The 25,134-nt window shown below is 31.6% G+C and overlaps 1 protein-coding gene across 3 annotated transcripts in view; it reads left to right on the plus strand.

Annotated features, from left to right (window-relative positions):
* Positions 1 to 25,134, plus strand: part of LOC118201713 (transducin beta-like protein 3) — a 175,512-nt gene that overhangs the window by 134,020 nt on the left and 16,358 nt on the right. For all 3 annotated transcript variants that reach the window (XM_085810869.1, XM_085810870.1, XM_085810871.1), the window contains 4 exons: positions 1,097 to 1,186; positions 10,254 to 10,322; positions 15,764 to 15,834; positions 19,892 to 20,048. In XM_085810869.1, the coding sequence (XP_085666995.1) occupies positions 1,097 to 1,186; positions 10,254 to 10,322; positions 15,764 to 15,834; positions 19,892 to 20,048 (387 nt within the window). The remainder of the gene's footprint in view (positions 1 to 1,096; positions 1,187 to 10,253; positions 10,323 to 15,763; positions 15,835 to 19,891; positions 20,049 to 25,134) is intronic.

Here is a 25,134-nt window from a genome sequence, read left to right on the forward strand (position 1 = left end):
AGAAACAAAATCCTCAGCTTAAATACATAATCTAATTTGCATTCTGGTGAGGAATAAGAAAAGGTGAAGTTATGTTAGACTTAAATCGTAATAACTGCTCAATTAACATAAGATTTTTTACACAGTGTACAAAAAGAAAAATCATAGTACTCATAGACTACTGATAATTTTTAAGAATAAATTGCAAAATAAAAAAATCTGTGTAATATTATATTATGAACATCAAATTAGAAGATGTTTGCACTTAAAACGGTAACAGGTAAGTGCAAATTTCGACAAATCTTAAATGAATTCTTTTTATTTTTCGTATTCTAGTATTTCTTGTGCCTACATTTAAGTTGAATATTTCTTATATAATTAAAACTTCAGGTGGAAAGCTCGAGCACTTTGGCAGTTTAGGAATAATTTATGCTATGTAGGAATATGCTTTGTTGTGTGAGCTATCATGTGTGTTCTCTAGGCATAGATATTAATACATGAGCTTATTTTACTGCTGCTACAGTGATTATTGCACTTCCTACATAAGTTTAGACACTGGAAGGATGGGCTTTGTTTTGTGAACTGATCGTATATTTTTCATAGGGATAGATGTTGGTGCACAGACTTATTTTATTGCTGGTACAATGATTGTTGTAGTTCCTACAAAAACTGAAAATTTTTATGTTCTACTTCTTTTAATTTAATATGAAATAGTTGCCTTGTTCAATTTTTGGAAATATATTATTTTTGATGTGAATTTTGGCATTGAAATTTCTGTCCTGTTTAATTTTTTCTCACTGAAAGTATTTTTATATTTTAGAAATATTATTTAATTGTTTTATTAAGTATTTCATTCAAGGGGACTTATTTATATGTTCATTTGCGGAATCAAAGTTTTTTTTATGTTAACAGATAGTTGTTAGTTTCTTTCTCTTTCTGTCTTTTTTTAAAAACATATAGAATTGAAATGATTACATAAGATTTCAATAATGATTTCTTACTGGATTATCATATTAAGTGTTTTAAATATATTTAAAGCCATTTTTAAATCTTTTAAATTATTATCTTATTCAAATCCTTGACTACAGTTTTCTGTATCTGTTGGTATCTGTTTTAGATATGGAATGCGACTGATTTGTCTCTTCTTGGTACATTGAGAGGACATAAAAAGGGTGTTTGGTGTGTCAATTTTTCACCTGTTGATTTGGTAAGTTCGTGCATTTTCTTGTGATGGTAAAAGTAGTTCAACACTTTTTGAAATGCAGAACAATTCAACCTCATCTTAAAGAAATATTTTGTGCCTTTTGAGAGAATATGGTACTGGTCTGTTTTTGAAAAAACTGAATTATCTCATTAAAAGTAAATTTTTCACTTCATGCTGAAGAGGAACTGCTGCTACTTCCTCTAAAAATAGGCACAGATCTTCTGTAAAGGCATTTTCATCTGTAAACTTTCCAGAATATTTTAGAAGGGTAGCATTAAAGTGATATGCTTATTCACAAAATTATTAAAAAGTGTGATTGAAACAGGAGTATAGCTAGAGAAATCATTGAAACAGGAGTATAGCTAGATAGTTACTTGTGAAGCATCATTTTGAGTATTTCAAAAATTTAAAAATATTTTAATAACATTAAAAAAACTTTTACAGATAATTGTATTTTTTGTGTTAATTAAATTCACATTACAATCTAATTTTCAAGCCAAGGAGCATTTTCTGAAACAGTTTTAGTGTAACCAGTAGCAGAAAAGAGTCAGTTGCATTCTATTAAAATGTTTTCATTTATTTTGTACTGATTATTTGAGAGTATAATATAAAAGTTTTTTAGGAAATGAAAATGTGTGTAAGGTAGTTTTTGAAGAAAGAAATTCCATTTATACAAAGACAGAAAGTAATAAATTTATTGTATATTTTAATAATGTATTTATTCTTTTAAATAACTGTTGTTGAACATCATTTGTAATTTGTATATATATTTATATTTAATGTCATGGAAGTTTGAATGAAGTATTATTGGAGAAGTATTTAAAGGGAAAAGAAATTTTTTTTTCCCCTTGTTGCTCACTAGTTAGTGAGAAGGAATTTAGTAAACAAAGATTCATGGCTTTATAATCCAGCTTGGGTTTCTTCCAGAGGTTCTTCCAGGATGATCGAAAAATAATGAAAGGACCCAAAAAGACCCAAACCCAAAAAATAAATTAATAAATAAATAAAATAAATTGCTTGTCATGATTTAATGATGTATTCATATGCATTACCCTTCAAAGAAATTGTGTATATGGTGCTGGAAATAGAGGGAAAAAGTAGAATCTTTATTGGTTCATATTTAAGAGGGGGAAAAAAAAACTTATGTACACTTAAGATATTAATGCTTTAATTTTTCTGTAATAAAATGAGAAATAATGAAAAAAATTTAACAAAAATGTGGTTGAGAACTGTGCTGCAGTAATTACTTTTGTAACACGAAAATTGCTGATGCATATATACATACTTTTAGAAGATGTTCAACTTACGTCAGTTTCAAGCTTTTATGGATAATCAAAAAGGAAGAGAAACATGTCGTAGGAAAATGTAAAATTGGGAAAAACAGCAAATTTATCCAGCACAAATTTTAAACAAAACTATTGATTTCAAGAACAATTAGACATATGTTCCACTTCTTCATGAGCAAAAACATTTCTGCCAACGTATTTTATTCCCAAAGAAGTGATCTGTGTCTGATCACCTTTGAAATCAATACAGTTTTATTTAAAATCTGTTGGAAAATAAGGTTGCTGTTTTGCCTACATTTAAGTATTATAGAGAAATTCAATGAAGCATTGCTCAAAATCATGTATCTGCATGTGCTTCTGGATCACAAAGGGGTAATATTAAATTCTGAATATCAAAAAGTAGCAAAAAACTTGATAATAACTAAAAATAGTATTCTGTTATTTCATAAAAGTGTTGTATATGAATTAAATGTAAATATAATAACAATTATGAGGGGGGAACTTCTTCAAGGAGTTTGAAGTTTTAAATTCGTCCAAGTGATAAAACTTCTGGTTTATTCCCTTATTTGTTAAATATATATATATGTATATATCAGGGATAAATAGAAGGGCTAGGTCATTTCTTTGTTCGACTCCTCGCCGACGCGAGCCTCTTGGAGGGGTGAATTGGAAGTAATCTGACGTGTCTGTGTTGCACCTGCTCTGATTTCGCCCGTTTAAAACTGTAGTTTCATTCAGTTGCGAAATGATTTTCTGGAGGTCGCATATCCCAAATTAATTTTAATCATACATATTTGTTTTCTAACAGTGCAATTATTTAATAATTTGTATATATATATATATATAGTTTTAGTTAGTATTCCTTTTAAATTCTATATTTAAAATATCCTTTATGTAATATGGCTTCTTGTGTTGTAGCAACGTGCCGTAACGCTTATAGAAATACGAAAGGAAGAGATATAGTATTTCTTGATTTCCAAAGGACAATTTGCTTTTGGCAGAAGAATGGATACATGAATGTTGAAGACAGGATTCTATTAATGTGAAAAACACAAGAATTTGTGGCGAACATTTTCTGTGCAGTGATTATGAAGATGACATAAGAAATCGCTTGCTTGGATTGCGGCAAAAGAAACTTTTGAAATGCAATACTTGTCATAAGAGCTCTATCATCTAAAAGCTATGATTTTTGGAAAGAAAAAAATAGGAATTCCTTTACCTAGCACTAACACCTTAAGGAAATGGTGCACTAAATTTTCATGTAGTCCGGGATTTCAGAGTGATGTTCTTGCTGTAATGAAGGAATGATGCGAATATTTGAATTCTGTAGAAAAAATATGCGTTTTCAGTTTTGACGAAATGCATATAGATTCTAAACTCTGCTATGACTCTTAACCTAGTGAATGCATTTATAGTGAGTAGGGAATTTATAATGTTAATATTAAAGAATTAATTTTTAATATATTATTGTTTAAACTCATTTTTTGTTTGAATACGATATACTTTTGTTAAACTTGCTGAAAGTTTTGTACAGCTAAAATGCCGGTGATTTTCATTCCCGCGAGGCTACACACATTGGGGTCAAGGGTCGGCGGACTGTTGCACTCCCACCCACCCCTTTATTTCCAAACTGAACATGTGTTTCGCTTGTTTGGAGGCAAGAAATTCTTCATCTCTTTCTGGAGATTTTTGTGATATGTTTATTACTAACTGGTGTCACAACTTTGACAGAATTACGGTTGAAAACATTCCTTGATGTATGGCATGAGATCATGGTGTGTCATTTTAAAAGAAGGTTAGACTTTCTTGGAAATTTGGAGGTAAATTATTACCCTTTTTCTCGTTGGTGGGAGAGAGTTCTAGATAGTTGTTGGTTCGGGTAACTATTAATTTATCTTTAATTTTAGCCAATAGTTATTTTATAGGCAGTCCGTAGTTTAGTGTTAGTGAGGTCTTAAAAATTTGTTTCTCGAGAGGCATGAGCAAATTTTTCAGAAAAAGAAATGTAAAAAGAAAAAGAGAAAATCAGAGGTAAATTACCGCACCCTGTGACTTGCGAGCTGTGGGGACCGGGCAGTTTGTGATACGGGTTCTCTAAATGATTTTGGATGATAAATAATTTTGTGTGTTCTCGGGCAACCTGTTCTTAAAAAAAATTAGCTTTCCCGTCACTGATATTTTTGTTGAAAAATAAATCAGGATGCTCATCCTGCATATCCAGATTTCGGATGAAAATTTAGAAGCAGGTGGGTTGTCATCTCCCATTGTTTGTTGATGTTGTCATTGGGAGCATCAAATTAAAGATCTGTGGGTGTAGTGACTAAGGTTTCGGAAATTTGTTTTTCTTTTCTTTTCTTTTTTTTTTTTTTGAGGGGGGGGGTTCTGTTACCAAAGAGAGTAAGTTCAGTCAGGCATTTTAAAATAGTAGACATAACAAACTTTTAAAATTTAACAGCTTGAGCCGAAACAGAAAGGATGTCATGATCAGAAAATAAGTTCATGTAGGAGAGGTCTGTTATCTCATTACATTGGCATTTACACTTTGCATTTGCAGCTTCATCTAGTACTTTTTTGTTATGCATGAGCACAGACAAGTATAATAAGACATACATCTCCCTTTCAAAATACTCCAGTAAACAATATTTATTGATAATCTTCTTAAATGAATAAAAGTACTGCTTTTCGTTTTTTCCCCATCACTTTCCATCAAAGCATAAGAATTCCAGTTATGAAGAAATGTCCAAATACGGGGGAAAAAAAAAAAAAATTTTTTTTGTAGACAATTATTATGTTGAAATAGAAGTGAAGATTTTAAGAAGGTGAACAGTATCCTGGAAGCAAAGCTTCACATTAAGTTACATTGTAATATATTGTATTGCTAAAAGTAATAAAACTCTGAATTATGAGAAGTTCATTAAACAATGCATGCTGCAGGTTTGTGATGTTTTATGCCTAGAAAAGGATTTTGAGACTGTAAACTTATCTTAAGAAATGGGGATTTCTAGAGTCGAAGCCATCAGTAAAAATCTGATATTACATTTAGAGTCAAAGGTTGGCCAGTTCAAATTCTGCTTCATAGCTATAGAGGAAGTTTTGATATAAATGATACTGCTCAACTAGTATTATTTATAAGAGCTGTTAATGAGAACTTTGAAAGTAACAAGGAACTGCTATGCATGCGGTTATTAAAGGGAGCTGCAACAGGATATGATATCTTTTATAAATTTCTGGAAGGTCTTTCAACTTTAAAAGTAACCATAACAAACATATGTAATATTATGATGATGGAACACCCAGTATGGTAGGAAAAAAATCTGGACTTTTTGGACCCTTCAATTAAAACTATTCTGGGAACAATGTTTTGCATTATTCATCAAGATGCCCTATGTAAATCTGCATTAATTTTGAAAACTAAGTTTGATGTAATCGTGAGGTCTTGTAAATACTATTCAATCTGATTGAATTATAAGAAGTTTCAAGATTTTATCAGTCCATGCAATCTGAATACTCTGATGTGCTGCTTTACACAAAAGTCTAATTTCCTGAGTTTAAATTCAATATTCTCTATAAGTGAAGACAATCTTGAGAGTTATGAACAAGACCAGAGAAAACTGAATTGTATTTATAGTTTGATTGCAGATTTCAAAATTTTAGTGTAATTCAATGGTGTTGGATATTTTCACCATGCCTTTCAACGTAAATTGGTAAGCAGTGAGGCCATATTTGCGGCTTCAAATAATTGAGTTAAAATCTAACAAATTTGAAACAGGTGTTTTTGAATGTTCTAAACTTAGAGCTTACAAATTTTTACTGAAAGCAAGTTTCCCATATGTAATATCTTAGTGTTATATTTGCTCCAACTTATATACGTGAACCTTAGGAAAAATTCTATTAGAAATAGTCTGAAGATTAAGAACCTTTAAGCATCACTTCTCAGAATTAGTACACCACAGTTCAAACCTAAATTTAATTCTTTCAAAGATGGCATGCCTTTGTTTGCCTTTGTTATTTATTCCCTTGGGACAGATGGGAATCGAAAGGAATCATCTCATAGGATGGGGATTTTGCGTTGCTAAGCCTAACTTTAGGGGGAAAACACACACACACACACACACAAAAGTTTAAGTCCTAATGTCAGAATTTTCGGCACCATTTTATATTATTACTTAAGCTATCACATATGTTAAAACTAGCACTTAATAGTCTTTTTCCTTTACTTTATATGAAAATATATTAAAAAGTTGCAAATTTGAGAAATACTTTTCAGAAGGAATATTGAAATCATTCTGCAGTTTTAATTGACAAAATGCATTACTAAATATTAAAGTTAGTTAAAAAAGTACAAAAAAGTCTATTTACAAGAAGGAGTAATTAAATCTTTTGCAGGAAGTGGAAGGCAGACACTCAGTGATCTCAGGATGTGACAAAATGTCCATATTAAAATCTCTAGAAATATCACTCTGTAACTCTTCTGAAAATGAATCATCACCCTCATCCATGTTACTAATTGGCTTATTTTCCAAGAGAGTATATCCTTCCTCTGATAAGTAATGCTTGCTCGCCATTAATAAACTGAAGTTAAGGCTTTCCGAAATAAAAAGGGAAGTGTATGAAATATAAGTGGTAAAAGCAATGCAAAGCATAACAGAACACCACATAGTAACCCTAAAGAAACACATATGTTTATATCACGTGGTGAGTTGAAGAGTGGAGCTTTGTTTATTTACATTACACTTTCCCTCCTCTTTTGCAACAGTAGATACCAGAGTTAGTAAGAATATAATCAAACTGAAGGTTAGGATCCTAAACCTATGTACAATTCAAAAGTAATGGACACAGGATGCCATCTAGTAGTTTTTTAAAAATGTTTCAGCTTAAAATGCACATATGCATCACCTGTCCCTTGGGCTCCTGTGATGCATTGGTGAGATGCCAAGCTGTGGGAGACGTTGATAGGGAATATGTATATAGGTTGCTCATCTGGAAAGGGTTAAGGAACTTTTAAAAATGCAGTTGCAGTTTCATTCATCATATTAATATTTTTATATTTTTAAAATTTTAGAATAAATTATATTGTCCTGCTAAATTTTTTCGGCTTGCTTCCAAAGAAGTTAGTCCATTACTGCCATAAGCTAATGGGCAAACTTCTTTGGGCTTTTTTGTCATGACTTCGTTGACAAAGGTCAGACAGAAGTAGCCAGATGGCTTACTTACTAACCACCAGCTGATTTGCTGTACTGCCTGTTATTTGAATATCAGCATTTGTACTTGGTGGAATATTCTATTGTTGCTAGACCCAGCCAAAAATCTCTTTGGAATATCAAAATTTGTAGCAGAATTTATAAAGTTGCTTTGGATGATGGGTATTTGTGACCTGTGGTTATTAAAGAGACCCTGTCAAGACTTTGTTCTGAATGAGGATTTTAGCAATGTGGCTGGCTGTCAGTTGTTCTGTGGTTCATAGACTTTGGCAACAATTTCTAACCACAGATTTGGTGTCCAAGAAGTTCAATAAAGGACGGTCAGAATTTTTTTCTACGTCTTTCTCATTTATATGTCATTTGTGAAGGGTCGCTTGAAAGATGTATAAACTGTGCTCTGCTGCAGTATATTTCATATCTCGATTTTATATTCATAATTTTCTTCAGCGATTTTTATTAACCATTTGTATTAAATACAGTGTTATCTGCTAGCTATGTTGAAGAATAAGGCCTAACTATCTGGTATTCAACTAACCAGAAAGTTCAGTTAATTGGAATATTAAAAAATTAGAAAAAGAAATTCCCCCAAAATTAAGCGAATGAGAGACTCATAAAGTCATTGCAAAGCATGTATAGGACTATGACTTGAAACTTTTGCCAGACAATGCACGTTAGCACCAAAAATGAATAAGGATTAAATTACAGTAAAATTATAAGAGTTTCATGTTTTATATACACAGAATTAATTCTTGATGAACCAGTGTAATTTTTATGAAGAAGCGTATAAGTTAACTTTATTTAGCTCCCCCTTCACATTTTGTGGAGAAAAATTAAGATTTTGGACCTACTTTTAATGGAATAGCATGCAGTGCTGGAGTGTTTTCAAATTATAGGATCCTGGTATCAAAAAAAGCATCCATTAATACACACAATGGGCAATTTTATTTGAAAAGGAATAAAAAGTGTATATAAATAAAAAAATAAGTGCAGGAATAAAAAGTGCAGTATTATAAATTCTAATAAGCAGTTTAAATTTTTATATGCTATATTCGTTACTTGTATCTCTTGGTTATCTAATTAAGTGAAGCTGTGCTTTGAAATCTGTGCTTTGAAACATCTGCCAGAATAACTGGCCTAGTTTGGTGGACTTTCGCCAACTCTCATCATCGATGGGATTTCATGTATAAGATGTAATGTAGTTTCATCTAATTTGTTATAAGGTTCTAATAAGATATTATTTTCATATAATTTTTTTATAAAATGTTTAAAGTATCCATCTATGTTCTACTCATCAATTTTGATGAAATTTTTCAAAAAGTTTTATTTCTTTACTTTGAAGCTTGTGAAAGCTTCCCAAAACTACTTTTATTTTGTTTCTCCGGTCATTAGAAGCAGAATTATGGTTGTTCTTGTTCTATGCTGTGAACCGCAAGTTCCTGTTTAAGAAACCAGACAATTTTGTGAATTGAATTCAATTGAAAAGAAATCATGAAATCGTTTCAAGAAAAACAGCTAGTGCATGTACTTAAACTGGTATATGTAATATGCATTTTATTTTATCACTTAGATTTTAGTTTATTAAATTCCTTATACCTTAATAAATGTAAGCGACAAATATAGAAGTAATAAAATAGTAATAAATATTTTTGTGGGAACATATCTAGTAATCCTGAAACTTAAGACTCCTGAATTCCCCCCTGGTGCTCTCCCTCAAAATTGGGGGTGGAAAATAGAAGTCCAACCTCTGTTTGGAGTAGGCTCTGGCAACTATTGTTCCATGTAATATGGACAAGACAGCAACAACATATTTTTAATCCAAAATGTAAGAAAAACAAATATAATAATAATATGTTTATCACCTATTTTTTATCAATTTAAATAGTATTTTGCTAAATAACATCAATAATTGATTTATTTGTACTATTTTTCAAAATTTGGGCTTTGAACATAGAGAAATATGTTGGCTTTTACTTTTGAAATGTATTTTACCCCTCCTTCAAAGTCTTATGTAATGCAATATGTAGACTTTTGATATTCAAGCTGGTGTTAAATAAGATGGCATTTTTTATAATTTTAAGCAGCAAATTTCTTTTTCCATTCATTTGGCTTTTCTATCATGAATTGTATTTTTTGTATATTCAGCTATAGCCTTTACTTATCTGAACATTAGGCATTCTTTTTGTAATATTTAAAAATTATGCATTACTAAATAATTAATAATAACATTTAAATATAAAATTAGCTATTAAATGACGTTTGTTTCTGTAGAGTATTATTGAGAGCTTCACATTACAGAAATGCATATGAATGTACTGGTGTCCTAGTGGTTCTCAAAAATTTGATTTTTGATTAGCGAAAGAGGATCTCAGAGGTGCCTACAAGATGCATTTTAATATATAATTCTATCATGAAGGAATATTTCATAAATTAAAATTTTATGAAGAGAGTTAAAAAAATCATAAAATCTAGGGTTTAATATTATTTTTATCTCTGTTTTTATTATTACTTCTATATGACTTTTTTTGGCTTAGTTGCAAATAGCAAATATGCAAATTTGAATTTTGTTTGTTTGTTGTCCTTTAGGCAATAGTTACTTCCTCAGGTGATGAAACTATACGAATATGGTCTGTTGTTGATTTTACTTGCTTGAAAGTAAGTTATTAATTTTTTATTAGAATTTTGTAGTGTTTTGAATGAATCGTTATATGATAGTTTCTATGTATTGGCAGGTAATACATTCCAAGATTTATAGTAGATATGTAGAACCGTGTGTTGTAGAGGAGGGAATTTAACGTAGCATATTCATGTAATAGGATCAAGCTTACTTGATGAATTATCACCGAAGACATTACTTGCTTAATCAAGTGGGATTTGCACTAAGCTACATTACATATTGTACTACAAAATAAGTAGAAAGGGTGATTGTGATTCAGATATAGCTCGATTTTCAGGTTTTTCACTTTCTCAAATCCTCAGTTTTTGTTATTGTTAAATGTAGGTTCATTAGTCTCAAATTTTCTTTCAGAATGAATGTATCACTCAGAGAAATCATAAATTTAAAACTTTTGGGTTATATAAAATTCAGGTCATTCATTATAAAAGGGGAGCATCATGTGGACACGTGAAGAAGATTGCAATAGATTTAAACCTTCAATTTAATATCCTTTCACACAGCCAAGATATTAAAGCACAGGTTGGAATATTCTTGCACACTGATAGCTAGACACTGTGCAAACTATGAAATACGATTTATTCTCATTAAACAAAAAATCATATGAAATTTTTAGATCAGGAAATCCCTCTTGAGATCCTGTTATTAAAGATTTTTAGGACAATGTATTTAATAGCTATGTAGCTTACCAATTTTCTTTGCATTTTGTGAACTTCTCTCACCTGGCTGGTAGTTCTTTATCTCCATCACCTATTCAATACTCAGAGGATTAAGTAAAAAACTGTTGTCTACATTCATACTTACCACCTCTCTCACTTTTCATATTGAATATTAGTTGTTAGAGACGAAAAATAGAAATTTAGCTATTTCCAGAACTTAACCCCCACCCTCCAAAAAAGAGCAAGCTAAACTTAGTAATTCTTTTTAATTTTTTTTTAAGAAACAAAAAAGTAGTAAACTTTGTAAAATAATATAGTGAAATAAACTAGTTTTTACATATTTTTTGCTTTGCTAATAAAATTGTTTGAAAATAACTTATATATGTATGTGTGAGTATCACCTATTAAAGTTCTATTAAATTATAGTGGATTTTCAACCCTCTGAATGGTATGGCTTTTTGAATCCATTCATAAAGATCTGTATTTAAACAGCTTTCACTAGCTAAATTCATATAATTGCTTTAGTCTCTGTTTTCATAAACTTCCATTCATTAAGATAGTAATTTATGTCATTAAAGAAAGTAAGAAAAGAAAATATTTTAAATTGTAAGCTAATATATACCAAGTGACAAAAAATCTCATGATGGATGCAGGCCCATGATAGTTTTCAGAATTTTTGGAATGGGGTCACAATCACCTCTGAGTACAGTATACGTTTTCTTGTATACATGAAGGGGATATCCAAAATTATTATACTTATCTTTTGCATATTTTATTCTCCATCAATGATACACTTTCTCCCTTAGCACTGATACATTTTTCCCATTAGCACTGATACATTTTCCCTAACATTTTGCTTTCTGCTGGATACATGGAAGCAGTTGAGGAACTATCGACACAGAATGTTATTTATTCTAAGCAGGTAGTGGACTTCTTGCACCTCACCCACATCATTAAACTGCCTTTATACATTGAATTGCTTTTTTGAGAATTATCTTTGCCCATAGATATTGAAAAAGGTCATACTGAACAAGAAGATTTGGCGAGTTGCACAAGTGAGGTACAAACATATTGTTTTTCCCTAAGAATTGTTTTACAGATGCAATGTCTTCAGAAATCTTGTGAATGGTTCTTTTAACTTTCTTTGTTATCAATCTGCTGGATTTTCTCATTGTTTTCCTCATTTTTTCTTGCCTGTGGATGTCTAAATCATAACATTCTTCATTTGATATGGTGTTCAAGCAGTCTCAGTTGCAGTTTTTCCCAACAGAAAACTAAGTTTCATGCACACTCTCTGTTGTTTATGGTCATGTATCACAAAAATAGCAAGACATTGTGCAGAAACATGGGCAAATAATTTCTGAGGACAAACTGGTCTACTCAGATTTATGCCAAATAGGCAAATAGCCAAGCTTATGAGATTTAGGGCACAACTTGTAGTCAAGCTGGTTTCCTATAGTGTTGTCATCCCAGCTTTGGTGTTAGTGTCTTTGTTATTAGTGCCCCTTAGTTTTATCATTACTTTCTGAGATTCCTCCTTCGTCTGAAACTAAAGGATTATGTTACATTATGCAAATCCACAAAAGCTAAGTGAAGAATGAAGAAATTAATTTCCTGGGGAATGGTAGAAATAAAGAAGTACCGTAATTTCCGGAAGAAAGGCCGCATCCGCGTAAACGCTGCACTCGAGAAAAATGGCGGGGAAAAATTAAAATTACACAGAAACACCGCAATAGATTAAATTGCGCGTGGTATCATCGTGGGCCGTATAGATGCAAAAACTCAACCTAAGTCCTGATATATGACATACCGGTTAAGAAAAATGCATGAAATGAAACCATAACTCAAAAATAAATTAAAGGTAAGAAATGTATAGCTTCTGTGCTGTTTAGAGACATTTTCAAAAATTTTCCGCTCCCTAATTAAAAACTATCCCTAATTAAAAACTGATGGGATCTGTATTTGGCAGAATGCCAAGAAAAATCCATTCATGCTGAAGGGGAAATACGTCAGAGTTTGTTATTGCGAAGCAGGTGGAGTCGTGTCCGCCTTTGAAAAAAATTGCAGAAAAGGCAGGGGTGGAAAGAGGATGGGTCCTGGAAGATTCATCTAATGGCAGAGGAGAGAGACTATTCAAACTGATGAGAATGTTGATTTGAAAGGGGGAAGAATGTTATTGTTCTGAGATCTCGTTTAGGGTGAATAAGGCATGTAGGTCCGTTCAAGGGAAAGAACATAAACAAAATAACGTTCGCAAAAAGCAACTGAGTGGTCTTTTGTGTGGGAACAGCACCAATCTATGCACAATGACAAGGCCATCCAAACTATGTGCAATGACCATCATAGGAAATATTTTATTTTTAGTGCACCTAAACGCCGCACCCACTGAAAATGTAAGTTTTAAACACGTAAACGCCGCGCCGTTTCTTCCAGAAATTACGGTATTTATTTTTAAAATGTAATGAAATTGTTAAAGCAGCACAATCAGAAAAGAGAGAATATTAGAAGCAAATTTTAACTTAGAAGTATGAATATGAAAACAAGGAAAGATTTCTCAAGTACTTTCACAGCTCTCTATATAGAGGGTATGAGATGGAAAAATGCATGAATTTGAAAAGATAACATGTAAGCTAAGAACACACTTAAAGTTGTACAACCATTTTTTTCACCCTCTTCATTTGCTACATTTGTCTGAAAGGAAGGATGTATGTGGCTCATTTTCATGATTACTGCAGGAATATGGGAAGATAATAATGCTAATTGTGTTTGAATTTCACTATTTAAATAATTCATTATGTTACAGCTGATTGTCGCTTGGCATGCATTTATGAAATTGTAATATCACTTCCCCCTAGTCCCACTGTTAATCACTGATGATTGAAACTGTTGATACTGAATCAGCAGGTATAGAGGCACAATGGGGCTTAAAAATTTGCCAAAGACATATGCAGTTAGACTCCTTTATAGCAAACCCAGTTTTTAATAAATACTCAGATTTGGTCCTTTCCAATTTAATGTTATTTTGTATGGCTACAGCAAACTTAAATTAGCTATAGAATTACTGGATCCCCAACTGAAATGCTTTTTGCATTTTTCATATGGTTTGAGGAAATTTTGACTAAGAAATTGCTAACACTTAAAATCATTAGTGTATTCTTAGGATCCCATCGATATTAGAAAAGCAAAAAATCCCTTCATGTTAGAGTTTTTTTTTAATCATTATTTTATTATTTTTTCTTTAATCAAAAGCTATGAAAGGTAGGTGTAGTACTAGTTCTTGGAAAAACCAGGATATCATTAAAACGGAGAACATGAATGTTTTGTCTGATTCTGTTCAAGTTCTTTGATTGAGCTTTCAAGCAGAGCTGTGTTCAAAGCTGACGCTAAGTGGAAAATTTTGCTGTTCAGGGAAATATATAGATTTTTATAAGCTATACAGGTAATTCATTTTTTAGGGCTGAGGAATTTTTTATCCTTTTCAGTTTGTTTTGTTTCAGTATTTAACACATTGTCCAAGTTCCATCTTCTGAATGGGGGTTTTGCATTCTTTAGGCCTTCTGGAAGATTTTTGGCATTCTTCATAAGCACTTTTGCTCTGCTGTCATACATATCTTGGGCAAAATAAATGTATTCTCACTGAACATTGGGCATGACAAATTAGTGATTCTTCACTCCTCATATTTTTCAGAAAGGCTAAGTTTCACATACTTTTTTACCTAACTGTCTTCACTTTGCAATAGGAAAGGTTTTGCTACCAAAAAATCATCTGTATGCCAAGTGTTAGACATACAGCATTCTGTGCCAAAGGTAAGATGATTATTATTTAAAAAATACAGAATGTCTGTAGCCAAATCTGTACCTGCTGAGAATCATATGGGAAAATCAAAATTTGATCATTGTCCTATTTGTCTACGAGGAAAAAGTTTAAAAGGGCTGAGCAGAAAGATGTTTAAGCATTACTGAAATAGTTCACCATTTAAAGAATCTGCAATCCGCCATTATCTAGATGACTGATTATTAGAAATATACATTTTAGATTCAGCTGCATAATTATAGATCTAAGCCTGTAACTTTTATGCTAAGTTGTGTAACTAAGAAATAACGAAATGTGGTGTAACTAAGAAATAACGAAAAAGAAATCTAGTAATTGAACCCAATAATTTTAATTAACCCCTTAATGTGTTTTTTAATTAATATTATTATTTATAGGAGATGTGACAATGCAAATCAGTCTTTTTTTTTTTTTTTTTTTTTTTTTGTATTCATTAACTAACTTTTGTACTGTTTTGAGAGATTTTTCTTTTCTTTACCCCCTTTCCAAATTTTAGAAATATACTTTTAATTTACAGCTAGAGATCCTATATAATATGGTTAATATATAAATAAATACTGTTTTCAGAATATGAATTTAAAACTGATCCAAAAAATAAAAGGTATTTTATCATAAATACAAATTATAATTTTATACAAAATAAATTATAATTTTTATACTATTTTAATTTTCATACAAAATAAGTTTGACTGACTTCTGTTCTCCTTGCTCCTAATTTTGATTATTATTTTTAATATAATTTATTTGTAAAACATGAAATGAATCATTTGCTTCTTCCAGACCTATCTAATTATGATACTGTTTCAGCAGACTTGGTAAAATAAAGTTTATTATTCAAATTTACTTGTAAAATGTGCATACTTTGATTTATGATGTGTTCCTTGATTTCTTCTGTAATTGTAACAATGAATTTTTTTGCATTTCTTTTTAGACATTTCAGGGTCATGAAGCATCTGTTCTTCAGGCTTTATTTTTGACTCGAGGAACACAATTAATATCTAGGTAAGAATATTCTACATAATTCCGAAATCATTAAAAGAGTTGAAATGATTAAAAGAGTTCAAAGTTATGTAGTAAGTTTTCAAACATACATTATTTCCTTTGGCTGTCAGATGCTTTTGGAATCAACAAATAAATAATTTTTTTTTTTTTTTTTTTTTTTTTTTTTTGTGAAATTAGAACCTTTCACAAGTGATTAATTCAGGGAAAAAAAAAAAAAAACTTTTTTTTTAAAAATGCTTTCTTTTCTTTTTTAAATGCTAATATACCTTTGACCATTTGCAAGGTTCACACTATTATGTCACATATTCAGTTGACATCTTGAACATTAATTGATGCATATGGTTAACCTTATACATTGACCTATAGACAATTTAAAACCTATATGCAACCTATATGCAATTTAAAAATCAATTTTCAAAATAAATCTTAAAAACCATTATTATCAAACTATATCCTGTCTTTCAAAATCAAGTTTCTAATCATAAATCTGATTCCCAAGAGAACCCAACCCAACAAAGAGCAAAAGGAGGAGTACAGTCAAAAGTTGTTAATTCGGACACCCATAATCCGGAATGATCTATAATCCGGACCTCAAAGCAACAAACTTTCTGCGCATGCGTTGCGTTGACGCATGCATGTAAGACTTTTAAGGCTGCGAATATGCGTGTGTGCATGTGCATAATACGTTTACACATGTGCGTTAAATATATAACGGACGGTATAAGCTAAGCTAAAATTATCTAATTCAGTTAATGTTGCAGATTGCGTTGTTCCTTAATCTTCAAATTTGACCCAGGCTATTATTTTTTGCAGACTATTAGAGCAATTTTATAAAAGTAAGCTTGAACTTTCGATTATGTCAAATAGAATTTCTGATATATATTTATAATATGTAAAGGATCTACGAAACAAAAGTATGTTTCGAAGTCCATTAAACAAAAAGTGGAATTGCTGCAAAAAATGGATAAAGGCATATCATTTGTTTCTCTAACCATTCCGAAATCTGTTTATCAATTTCACGCTGCTCTGTGGAGGGGGGGGGTACGCCGCGCTGCGCAATGAATTGGAAGTTGATCTGTCAGCACTATGCTTATCTTCAGGACAGATGTTTTTATTTTATTTGGCTTATAATTCCTTACTAAATGTAGTATTTCATCTCAATGTACTCTGTCTTTGATATGATTTAAATCAAATTCCTCATCATTATAATTTGCTTCTGATAGTGAATAAAGCGACACATAGGTTATTGAAAACAAAAAAATTTTGATTGACAAATTAGTCGGTATTCTCGACACAGCAATTATAGGACTTGAACAGCGGAACTTTGTAACTGAAGAAGAAATTATGTCTGTTTATAGAATTAAAGAGAAAGTATTATCATATAAAACAAAGCAACTTAAACAACTTACATTGAAAGAAATGTTTAACCCCTTAACTGCCGCGGGCGTATATATACGCCTTGCTCAGCCGATGCGTTAACTGCCCCAGGCATATATATACGTCCTTCCAAACTGCTATCATTTGCGCTGCTACACCTAAAATTATTCGCAAAGTTAACACATCGGCTGCGCATCTGGGGAAGTTAACGCATCGGCTGAGCAAGGCGTAAAAAAATGCCCGCGGCAGTTAAGGGGTTAATAAAGTAAACAAATAAATATTAAGCTTTTTTTTTTGTAAATTTTGATACCCTTTAGATCATAATTGTTCTTTATTTCATAAATTACGGTTTCATATTTTTAATTTTATAATTTCTGCATGCAGTCTTACCAGATTTAAACTGATGATCTATAATCCAGGAAAAATCAATAATCCGGAATCGCCGAAGTCCCGATGAGTCCGGATTAACGTCTTTTGACTGTATTAGATAGTGACATAACGTAAGTTAGACTTTACATAAAAATCAAAATACAGTCAAAAGTCGTTAATCCGGACCTCAAAGCTACGAACTTTCTGCGCATGCGTAAACGCAAAATGAATGCAGAAATGCGCATAATACCTTTACGCATGCACATTTAATGTATAATGCACGGTATAAGCTAAGCTAAAATTATCTACTTCAGTTAATGTTTCAGATTGCATTGTTCCTTAATCTTCGAATTGGATCCGGCTTATTATTTTTTGCAGACTATTAGAGCAATTTTATAAAAGTAAGTTTGAACTTTCGATTGTGCAAAAAGAATTTTCGATTTTGGAGCTGCCAAAGTATCTACAAAGCGAAACATGTTTCGATGTCCATCAAACAAAAGTGAAATTGCTGCAAAAAATGGAAAAAAGCATATCCTTTGTTTATCTAAACCATTCCGAAATCTGTTTATCAATTTCACACTGCTCTGCGGGAGGGGGAGACGTCATGGCGCGCAATGAACTGGAAGTTGATCTGTCAGCACTATCCTTATCTTCAGGGCAGATGTTTTTATTTTATTTGGCTTATAATTCCATACTAAATGTAGTATTTCATCTCAATGTACTCCGTCTTTGATATGATTTAAATCAAATTCCTCGTCATTATAAATATCACGAATACACATCAAATAGTTTTCTGGTTGCAATTTTTTAATTTCAACTATGCGTAATGTATGCTTTACGCATGCGCGCATTGAAAGAAATGTTTAATAAGGTAAACAAATAAACATTAAGCTTTTTTTTTTTTTGTAAATTTTGATACCTTTAGATCATAATTGTTCTTTATTTCATAAATTATGGTTTCATATTTTTAATTTTATAATTTCTGCAAGCCATGTAACCAGATTTAAACTGATGATCTATAATCCGGAAAAACCGATAATCCGGAATCGCTGAAGTTCCGACGAGTCCAGTTTAAAGACTTTTGACTGTATATAAGCACTCCTGTTTTGCTCAGTTAATGAGTAAATCAATTTATTTTACTTTAATTCTCAAGCTACATTTGCAAATCTTATCTAAAATTCTTTCATATTGTGATTTCTAGCTTTATTATTATTCTGAATTTATTTTAAACAATAGAATAGTGTGTTATTAGTATATTATTATATGCAGCCATGCTAGGTGTCATACATGTCGGATGTAGCATATTCAGTATGTATGAAATAAATGTAATGAACTCTCCTTTTGATGATTATTTGTAATGCCAAATAATTTTAGTTTTTTTCTGAAGTTTGTCATAATGAAAAATTTGAATACGGATATTTTTTGTTTTAAAAAATATTGACATCATAAAAGAGTTCTTTGTGCTTAAAAGTACAGAGATGAGAAATAAGTAAATATTGAGTACACGTTGAAAAAAGTACCTAAATTACTTTTGTATTCATTTTGCAAATTGCATGGAAAAGTTAAAAAAAATTATCCTTAAAAAATATTTTAAGGCTTAAAAAGAACATCCGTGGCTAAGAATATTCATAACACTTTAGCTGTCAGGTGGAGTTTTAACTTTGATTAATATTTTTTGTAGCTTTATTATAACTACATTTGTTGTAGGTTACTTTTTATTTATTTGTCTGTGGTTATATAGTCAGTTTGCTTATATGTGAGAAATGCATTTTGTGAATAATCAATTACAACTGAAATCAATGTGTTAAAATATAAAGTTTAAAAAAAAAAAAAAGTGGTAAAATTAGGTAAAAATATGGAAGTTGAAATCAGGTTTATAAAATGCTGTGTTCTGATTCAAGATTTAGATTACCTTTCAGTTCCTCAGTCTTGTTCAAGCACATTAAAATATTGCTTTATTTTAAAAATCTTTTTAAAACCTTCTGAGTGGCCGTGGGTTTTTGGATCTGTCCTGAAGACCTGTATTTAAAGAGCATTTATTAGCTTAATTTGTATATTTACTTATTTCAGTCTCTATTTTCACAAACTTACAGTTATTAAGATGACATTCATATTATTAAAGAAAGTTAGAAAGCAAAATGTTTTTTGATACCAAGCGACAAAAAATCTGATGGTTGGATAAAGACGATTATGGCACTCGGAGAGTCCATTGTAATAGAGTATATTGAAATATTAAATTTTATTAATGATTCATGATTTTTTATTGACATATATATTCTTTTTTTTTTTTTTTTTAAATCTAAATATGTAGTAGCTCTGATGGCAATATAAAGTTGTGGGACATCACTGATAACATGTGTATCAAGTCACTTGCTGAACATAGTACAAGAGTTTGGACCTTGGCTACATCATCATCTGAACAATATCTTGTGTCTGGAGGGGCTGATTCTAATATAGTTATATGGCAGGTTAGTTTTAAATTGCATATTTATAAGAGAACTGTTGAAATTACATGACTGAAAAACCTACAACCTTTTCTCATAGAGAATATTTTATTTTTTAAAAATTTTATACATTTTAAATTAAAATTGGGGAGGGGGAATTCTACTGAAGGTTAAAAGCCAGTTAAAATCATTGCTTGAAGTGTAGAGTGATATTTTTGCTTGGTAGTTTGTATTACTTATGTTCTGTAAATTAGCTCTGTAAGTGAATATATGACTTTTATGTGTATGCTAGCGGGAAAGCCTTCCAAGTGAGTGGGCTGCAGCCAACGGACAATTTGTAAGTTCTATGTACCCCTACAAAGGAAATGTTTGAAAACATTTCAGTATGAACAAAATTAGTTCTTTCTTTCTAAGCAACCACCAATTTGTAAATAATTTTTTATTGCCAAACCAACTTTGGACACTTTAGGTTAATATGACGTCATTATTAAAAACTTAATATAGTATAACATTTTCTCAATATCAATAAAAGAATTAATGTGGCATTAATATATTGTGTGTGTTATACTAACCTGAAACAAAAAAGTTGCCAACAGCAACTATTTATTTAAATTGCTGAAACGAAAAAATTTTTGATATACAGTGACGTCACATGCAATCACTTTTTTTCTTCAACGGCAGAATATGACCTTATATAATAATAGTTTAAAATGTAGCAATGCTATTTTTTATTTCATATTTTGTAAAACTTACAAATTTTTATTAAACCCTACGATTTGAAAGCAAGCAGTGGCGATACGTTTTGAAATAAAACAGATTTTTATCTCCAGTGCCACTAAAAAAAATGAGTTCTGAAATTAGCATTTTTAGAATTTTCAATTTATATCTGGGCTGATTAAAGTCATTCAAAGATTATAATGGTTGCAATTGCTTCCCACCAATTTTTGGAATTGGAAATAATACGCACTCTTTTGCAAAAAAACAAAGCACCAAGAAGGACTTTTACGATCATGATGAATTTGGTATGCAAAAATATCTTGATTGAACATGCAAACGATTTGCAAAGTATAACACCAGTAACAGAGGCGGAAAATTCATCTTTTTGTTGCTGCCATTGTAATTCCGTAAAGAAGCAACTAAAAATGCCATTGCGACGATGTTGAAGACCTTACAGACAACTAAACGACTTTGAACGTGGCCGCATTGTAGAGTTGCGTGAAGTAGGCTGCCACCTGCAGCGTACAGACACTGCTGTGCAAAGATGTTGGCAGCAATAGTTGCTACAAGGAAATTGCCAACGAAATGAAGGCTCTGAAAGATTAAGGATCACAAATGTGAGGCAAGATAGGATGATTGTTCGCCAGGCCTGAACCACCCCAGCTGTATCATTGTCAACTATTCAACGCACTACAGCCACATCTATACCTCCCGTGGTACCGTCCACCATCTTACGATGCTTATCTGAGGTGGGGTTACCCTCACAGAAGCCTTTAAGACGTTTGCCATTGACCTCACAACATCGGGGTCATCTGGAGTGGTATGGCTGCCATCAGACTGGCATCGTATAGTGTTCAGCGATGAATCCCGCTGCACTCTTGAAGCAGATGACCATGGTGTTAGGAAGGGGTGGGTGGTCCCAGTCAGCCTTTGTTTTACAAAGGCATACAGCCATAACCCCTGGTGTGATAGTGTAGGGTGCTATTTCTTATGACAGCAAGTCATCTTTAGTCATCCTCTGTACATCTTTAACAGGTCAACGATATGTTGATACCAACCTGCGGCTGGTTGCGTTACTCTTCATGGCACGTCATCCTGGGACCATTTTCCAACAAGATAATTCCAAGCCACATACTACTGGCATATCTATGGACTGCCTCTGTGTGGTTGATACTGTTCCTTAGCTAGCAAGGTCACCAGACCTTTCACCAATCGAATATGTCTGGGACATGGAGGGTGCCAGATTAGGGCACTGCCAAATATCGCAGATCTGGAGCGACAACTGATGAATGTCTGGCAGAATGCATTGCAGGATGACATTAGGAACCTCTACTACTCTGCTTCAACGAATTTAAGCATGCATTGCCGCCAAGGGTTGTTCGACCAACTACTGATTTGAACATGCAATTGATTGTGACCTGTGAACAGGTACTATGACCTTGATTTTTTAATCATTTTATTATCTGTGTATGAGCTATACATATATTCAATTTCATAGTGCTTTGATTTTTTTGCAAAAGAGTGTATTTAACACATTGATGCCGGCCTGACCCACCGGTGGGTCGTACTTGTCTGTCTGACTCCGATGGCTCACCCTTGTATATCAAAAAATACATAGTACGAAATTTTATTTTATTTTAATTATTCAACAGTATAGTCAAGCATTCAATACAAAACAAAGAACTTAAAATGTAATTTATAAAATAAATATAATTATTATTATTTTTTTTTTCTATGCAATTTTTTAAAGCAGGCTAAACAAAGTGCCGGCTTACCCTTACAAATATCACATTATGTTGTTACTTTCTTTGCTGTATTCTTGGCTTTGTTTCAAAGCTCTATTCGTTCCACGAAATGGACCCCTAATTCAAGCGCCACTGCATGAAAAGAACAATGAATTATCCATGCCACCGTCAATGCAGTTATGTTTCGCAATGATATTTGTATTTCATAGTTTGTAAAACTTAGAAATTTTTTTAAGAAATTCTACGATTTGAAAGCGAGCAGTGCAACAGTTCTTGAAATTAAGCAGATTTTTACCTCCAGTGTGTGAGACTGTTGCCACTCAAAAACGTGAGGGCAAAAATTAGTGTTTTTAGAGTTTTAATTAACATCACAGATAATTAAAGTCATAAGAAGATGACAATGGTCGAAATAGTTTTCGACAAACTTTTGGAATCCGGGGGTACCTCTCTCGAAACTCAACTCCCCACCGTTTCGGAGGTGATAATGCCACAAACCAACCAGCCGACAGATGCACACAGATTTTAATTGTATACATGTAGTGCAGCACCATTTATACGTCTTTCAAGGGATAATTCACGAACAATAAACAAACAAAATTTAAATTTACAATGGGAAACATATACATATTAGCTGCACAATTTTGACACTACTAACTTGTTAATGATATTATGCAATTTTATTGCACTTTCAGTTTGTTTAAAATGTTCAGATGTTCAAACAAAAATTTAATATTTTAAATAAATATTTAATTGATATTAATTTAAACAATGAAAAATTTTTGTCATTAATATTTTAAAAATAATTATGTTTATAGAGATTAAATATTTGTAAAATCATAAGAATGTAAATTTCTGTAAGTAGTTATGTAAAATTGACAAGAAGAAGGTCATACCTTATTTGAATTATCATCAAATAAATAACACTTTTTCTCAAAGAACATTTTAAAGCAAATTTTAACTTTTTTAAAAGAAAAAAATTTTAATTGTCATCTGACATGTCTTTTGATTCTGAGTCCAAAGGAAAGTGTTATCAGCTCTTGAAATGTTTTCTCGCTTGTATTATTACACACAAAGAAATTTCTGAGGGTGTCATTGCAGTAGATAGCATTTTAGCAGTAGAAGGTGGGATTATTTCTTCATTTTCTCCTTCATCCCCACTACTTAAGTGTTCATCTGGTTAATTTTTTTCAGAAAGTTCTTCAGCTGTGCCTAAGTTTGGCATCATTACATTGGTATCACAGTTTACATAATCTTGATTGTAATGTCTAATCTTAATAGTTTCCAACCTTCTTCATCCATATTCACAGTTTCATTTTCATTGTCAGCACTTTCATTTGTCTCTGAATTTGAAAAGCCTTTAACCTTCCAGCAAGTGCGCTGGGCAAATTTACATGAGTGCGTGCACGTCTCATATTTTTTATGTCATCCGTTATTTTACCGTTTTTGGCACGAAAAACAACAGAAATGAGTGAATATTGATAATAAATTTATTAAGAAATAAAATATTAATCTTATTATTGCAAAATACAAATTATGTCGCATTCATATAAGTAAATTATTTTTAAGTTCTTATGTTAGTGAGATGGAAATGCAATGATGTATTTCATTATAGAAAACTTTAAATTTATTATTTAATAATTATATTTTAAAATCGAAGCTAATTTTAACATTCATCAAAGGCAAGTATAGACAAATAAAAAAGGAAAACACCTTGGTATAAAAAAAGTAAGTTTAGCATTATTAACTTTCTGCAAGGAAATTTACTTATTACTGGTTACAAAAACGTACTTTAAACTAACTTTAATATTTTTATTTTTTCTAAAAAATAGAAATAAAAGAGAATAAGGAATGGAAATCGCTATTGTTCTCCCATCCAAAGGTTTCCTTGTCTTCCTTTTCTTCATAAGATAGTTCTTGAAGAATGCGAGCAAAATCAGCTGGTTGCACATATTTTTTTGCCATGAAAACTGATATAAAATTTACAGAGCCAAATGTATTCAAATTAAAATAATACACAGCAATTTATAACACAAAATTACAAAATATTCGAGAAAAAAAATATTGTCTGAATTTTCACCCACAAACACGCGCATGTCGTAATTTTTAAGGAAAAGCTGCCACGTAGCACAAATGCCCAGGGGGGGGGGGAAAGAGAGGTCAAATGATTTTTTAATTTTTTTATTTATTTTTATTTTTTACTGGGCATGATGTGGGGAAGGGTAGAAAGGAGGAATAGAAATGACCTTCAGACATCTCATCTTCAATATGCAAGAAATGTGCATTAAAAACTGAATTTGTCATAAATTTTGCAAGGTTAATGAAGCAATTTTTAACCGACATTTTGAAAGGCTATTTGAGTCAATCTTTGACAGTTTCAAATTCTTAGCGGCGCGCAGATCTAAAAGTTGTACTACACTAGTGCAATTTGCGGGAAGGAAAAAACTTTCATATTTTTCAAGAAATCAGTTGTGAGGATGGGCAGTACACTGGTCCACAAAAACTAAAATTTTTTGGTTTTGTCTCCTCCTAGTTTTGTTTACTTTGAGCTATTCTGTAAAAAGGTCCATAGTCATCCATTCTTATTTGCTTTGTATTCCAATGGCAGAGTTTTAATGTGTTTGAAGAACTTTGGTTTTTGTGGCTTTCCT

Source organism: Stegodyphus dumicola, chromosome 2, assembly GCF_044657685.1.
Source record: "Stegodyphus dumicola isolate Sdum_Otavi_A_Nest chromosome 2, ASM4465768v1".
Taxonomy (NCBI): Eukaryota; Metazoa; Arthropoda; class Arachnida; order Araneae; family Eresidae; genus Stegodyphus; species Stegodyphus dumicola.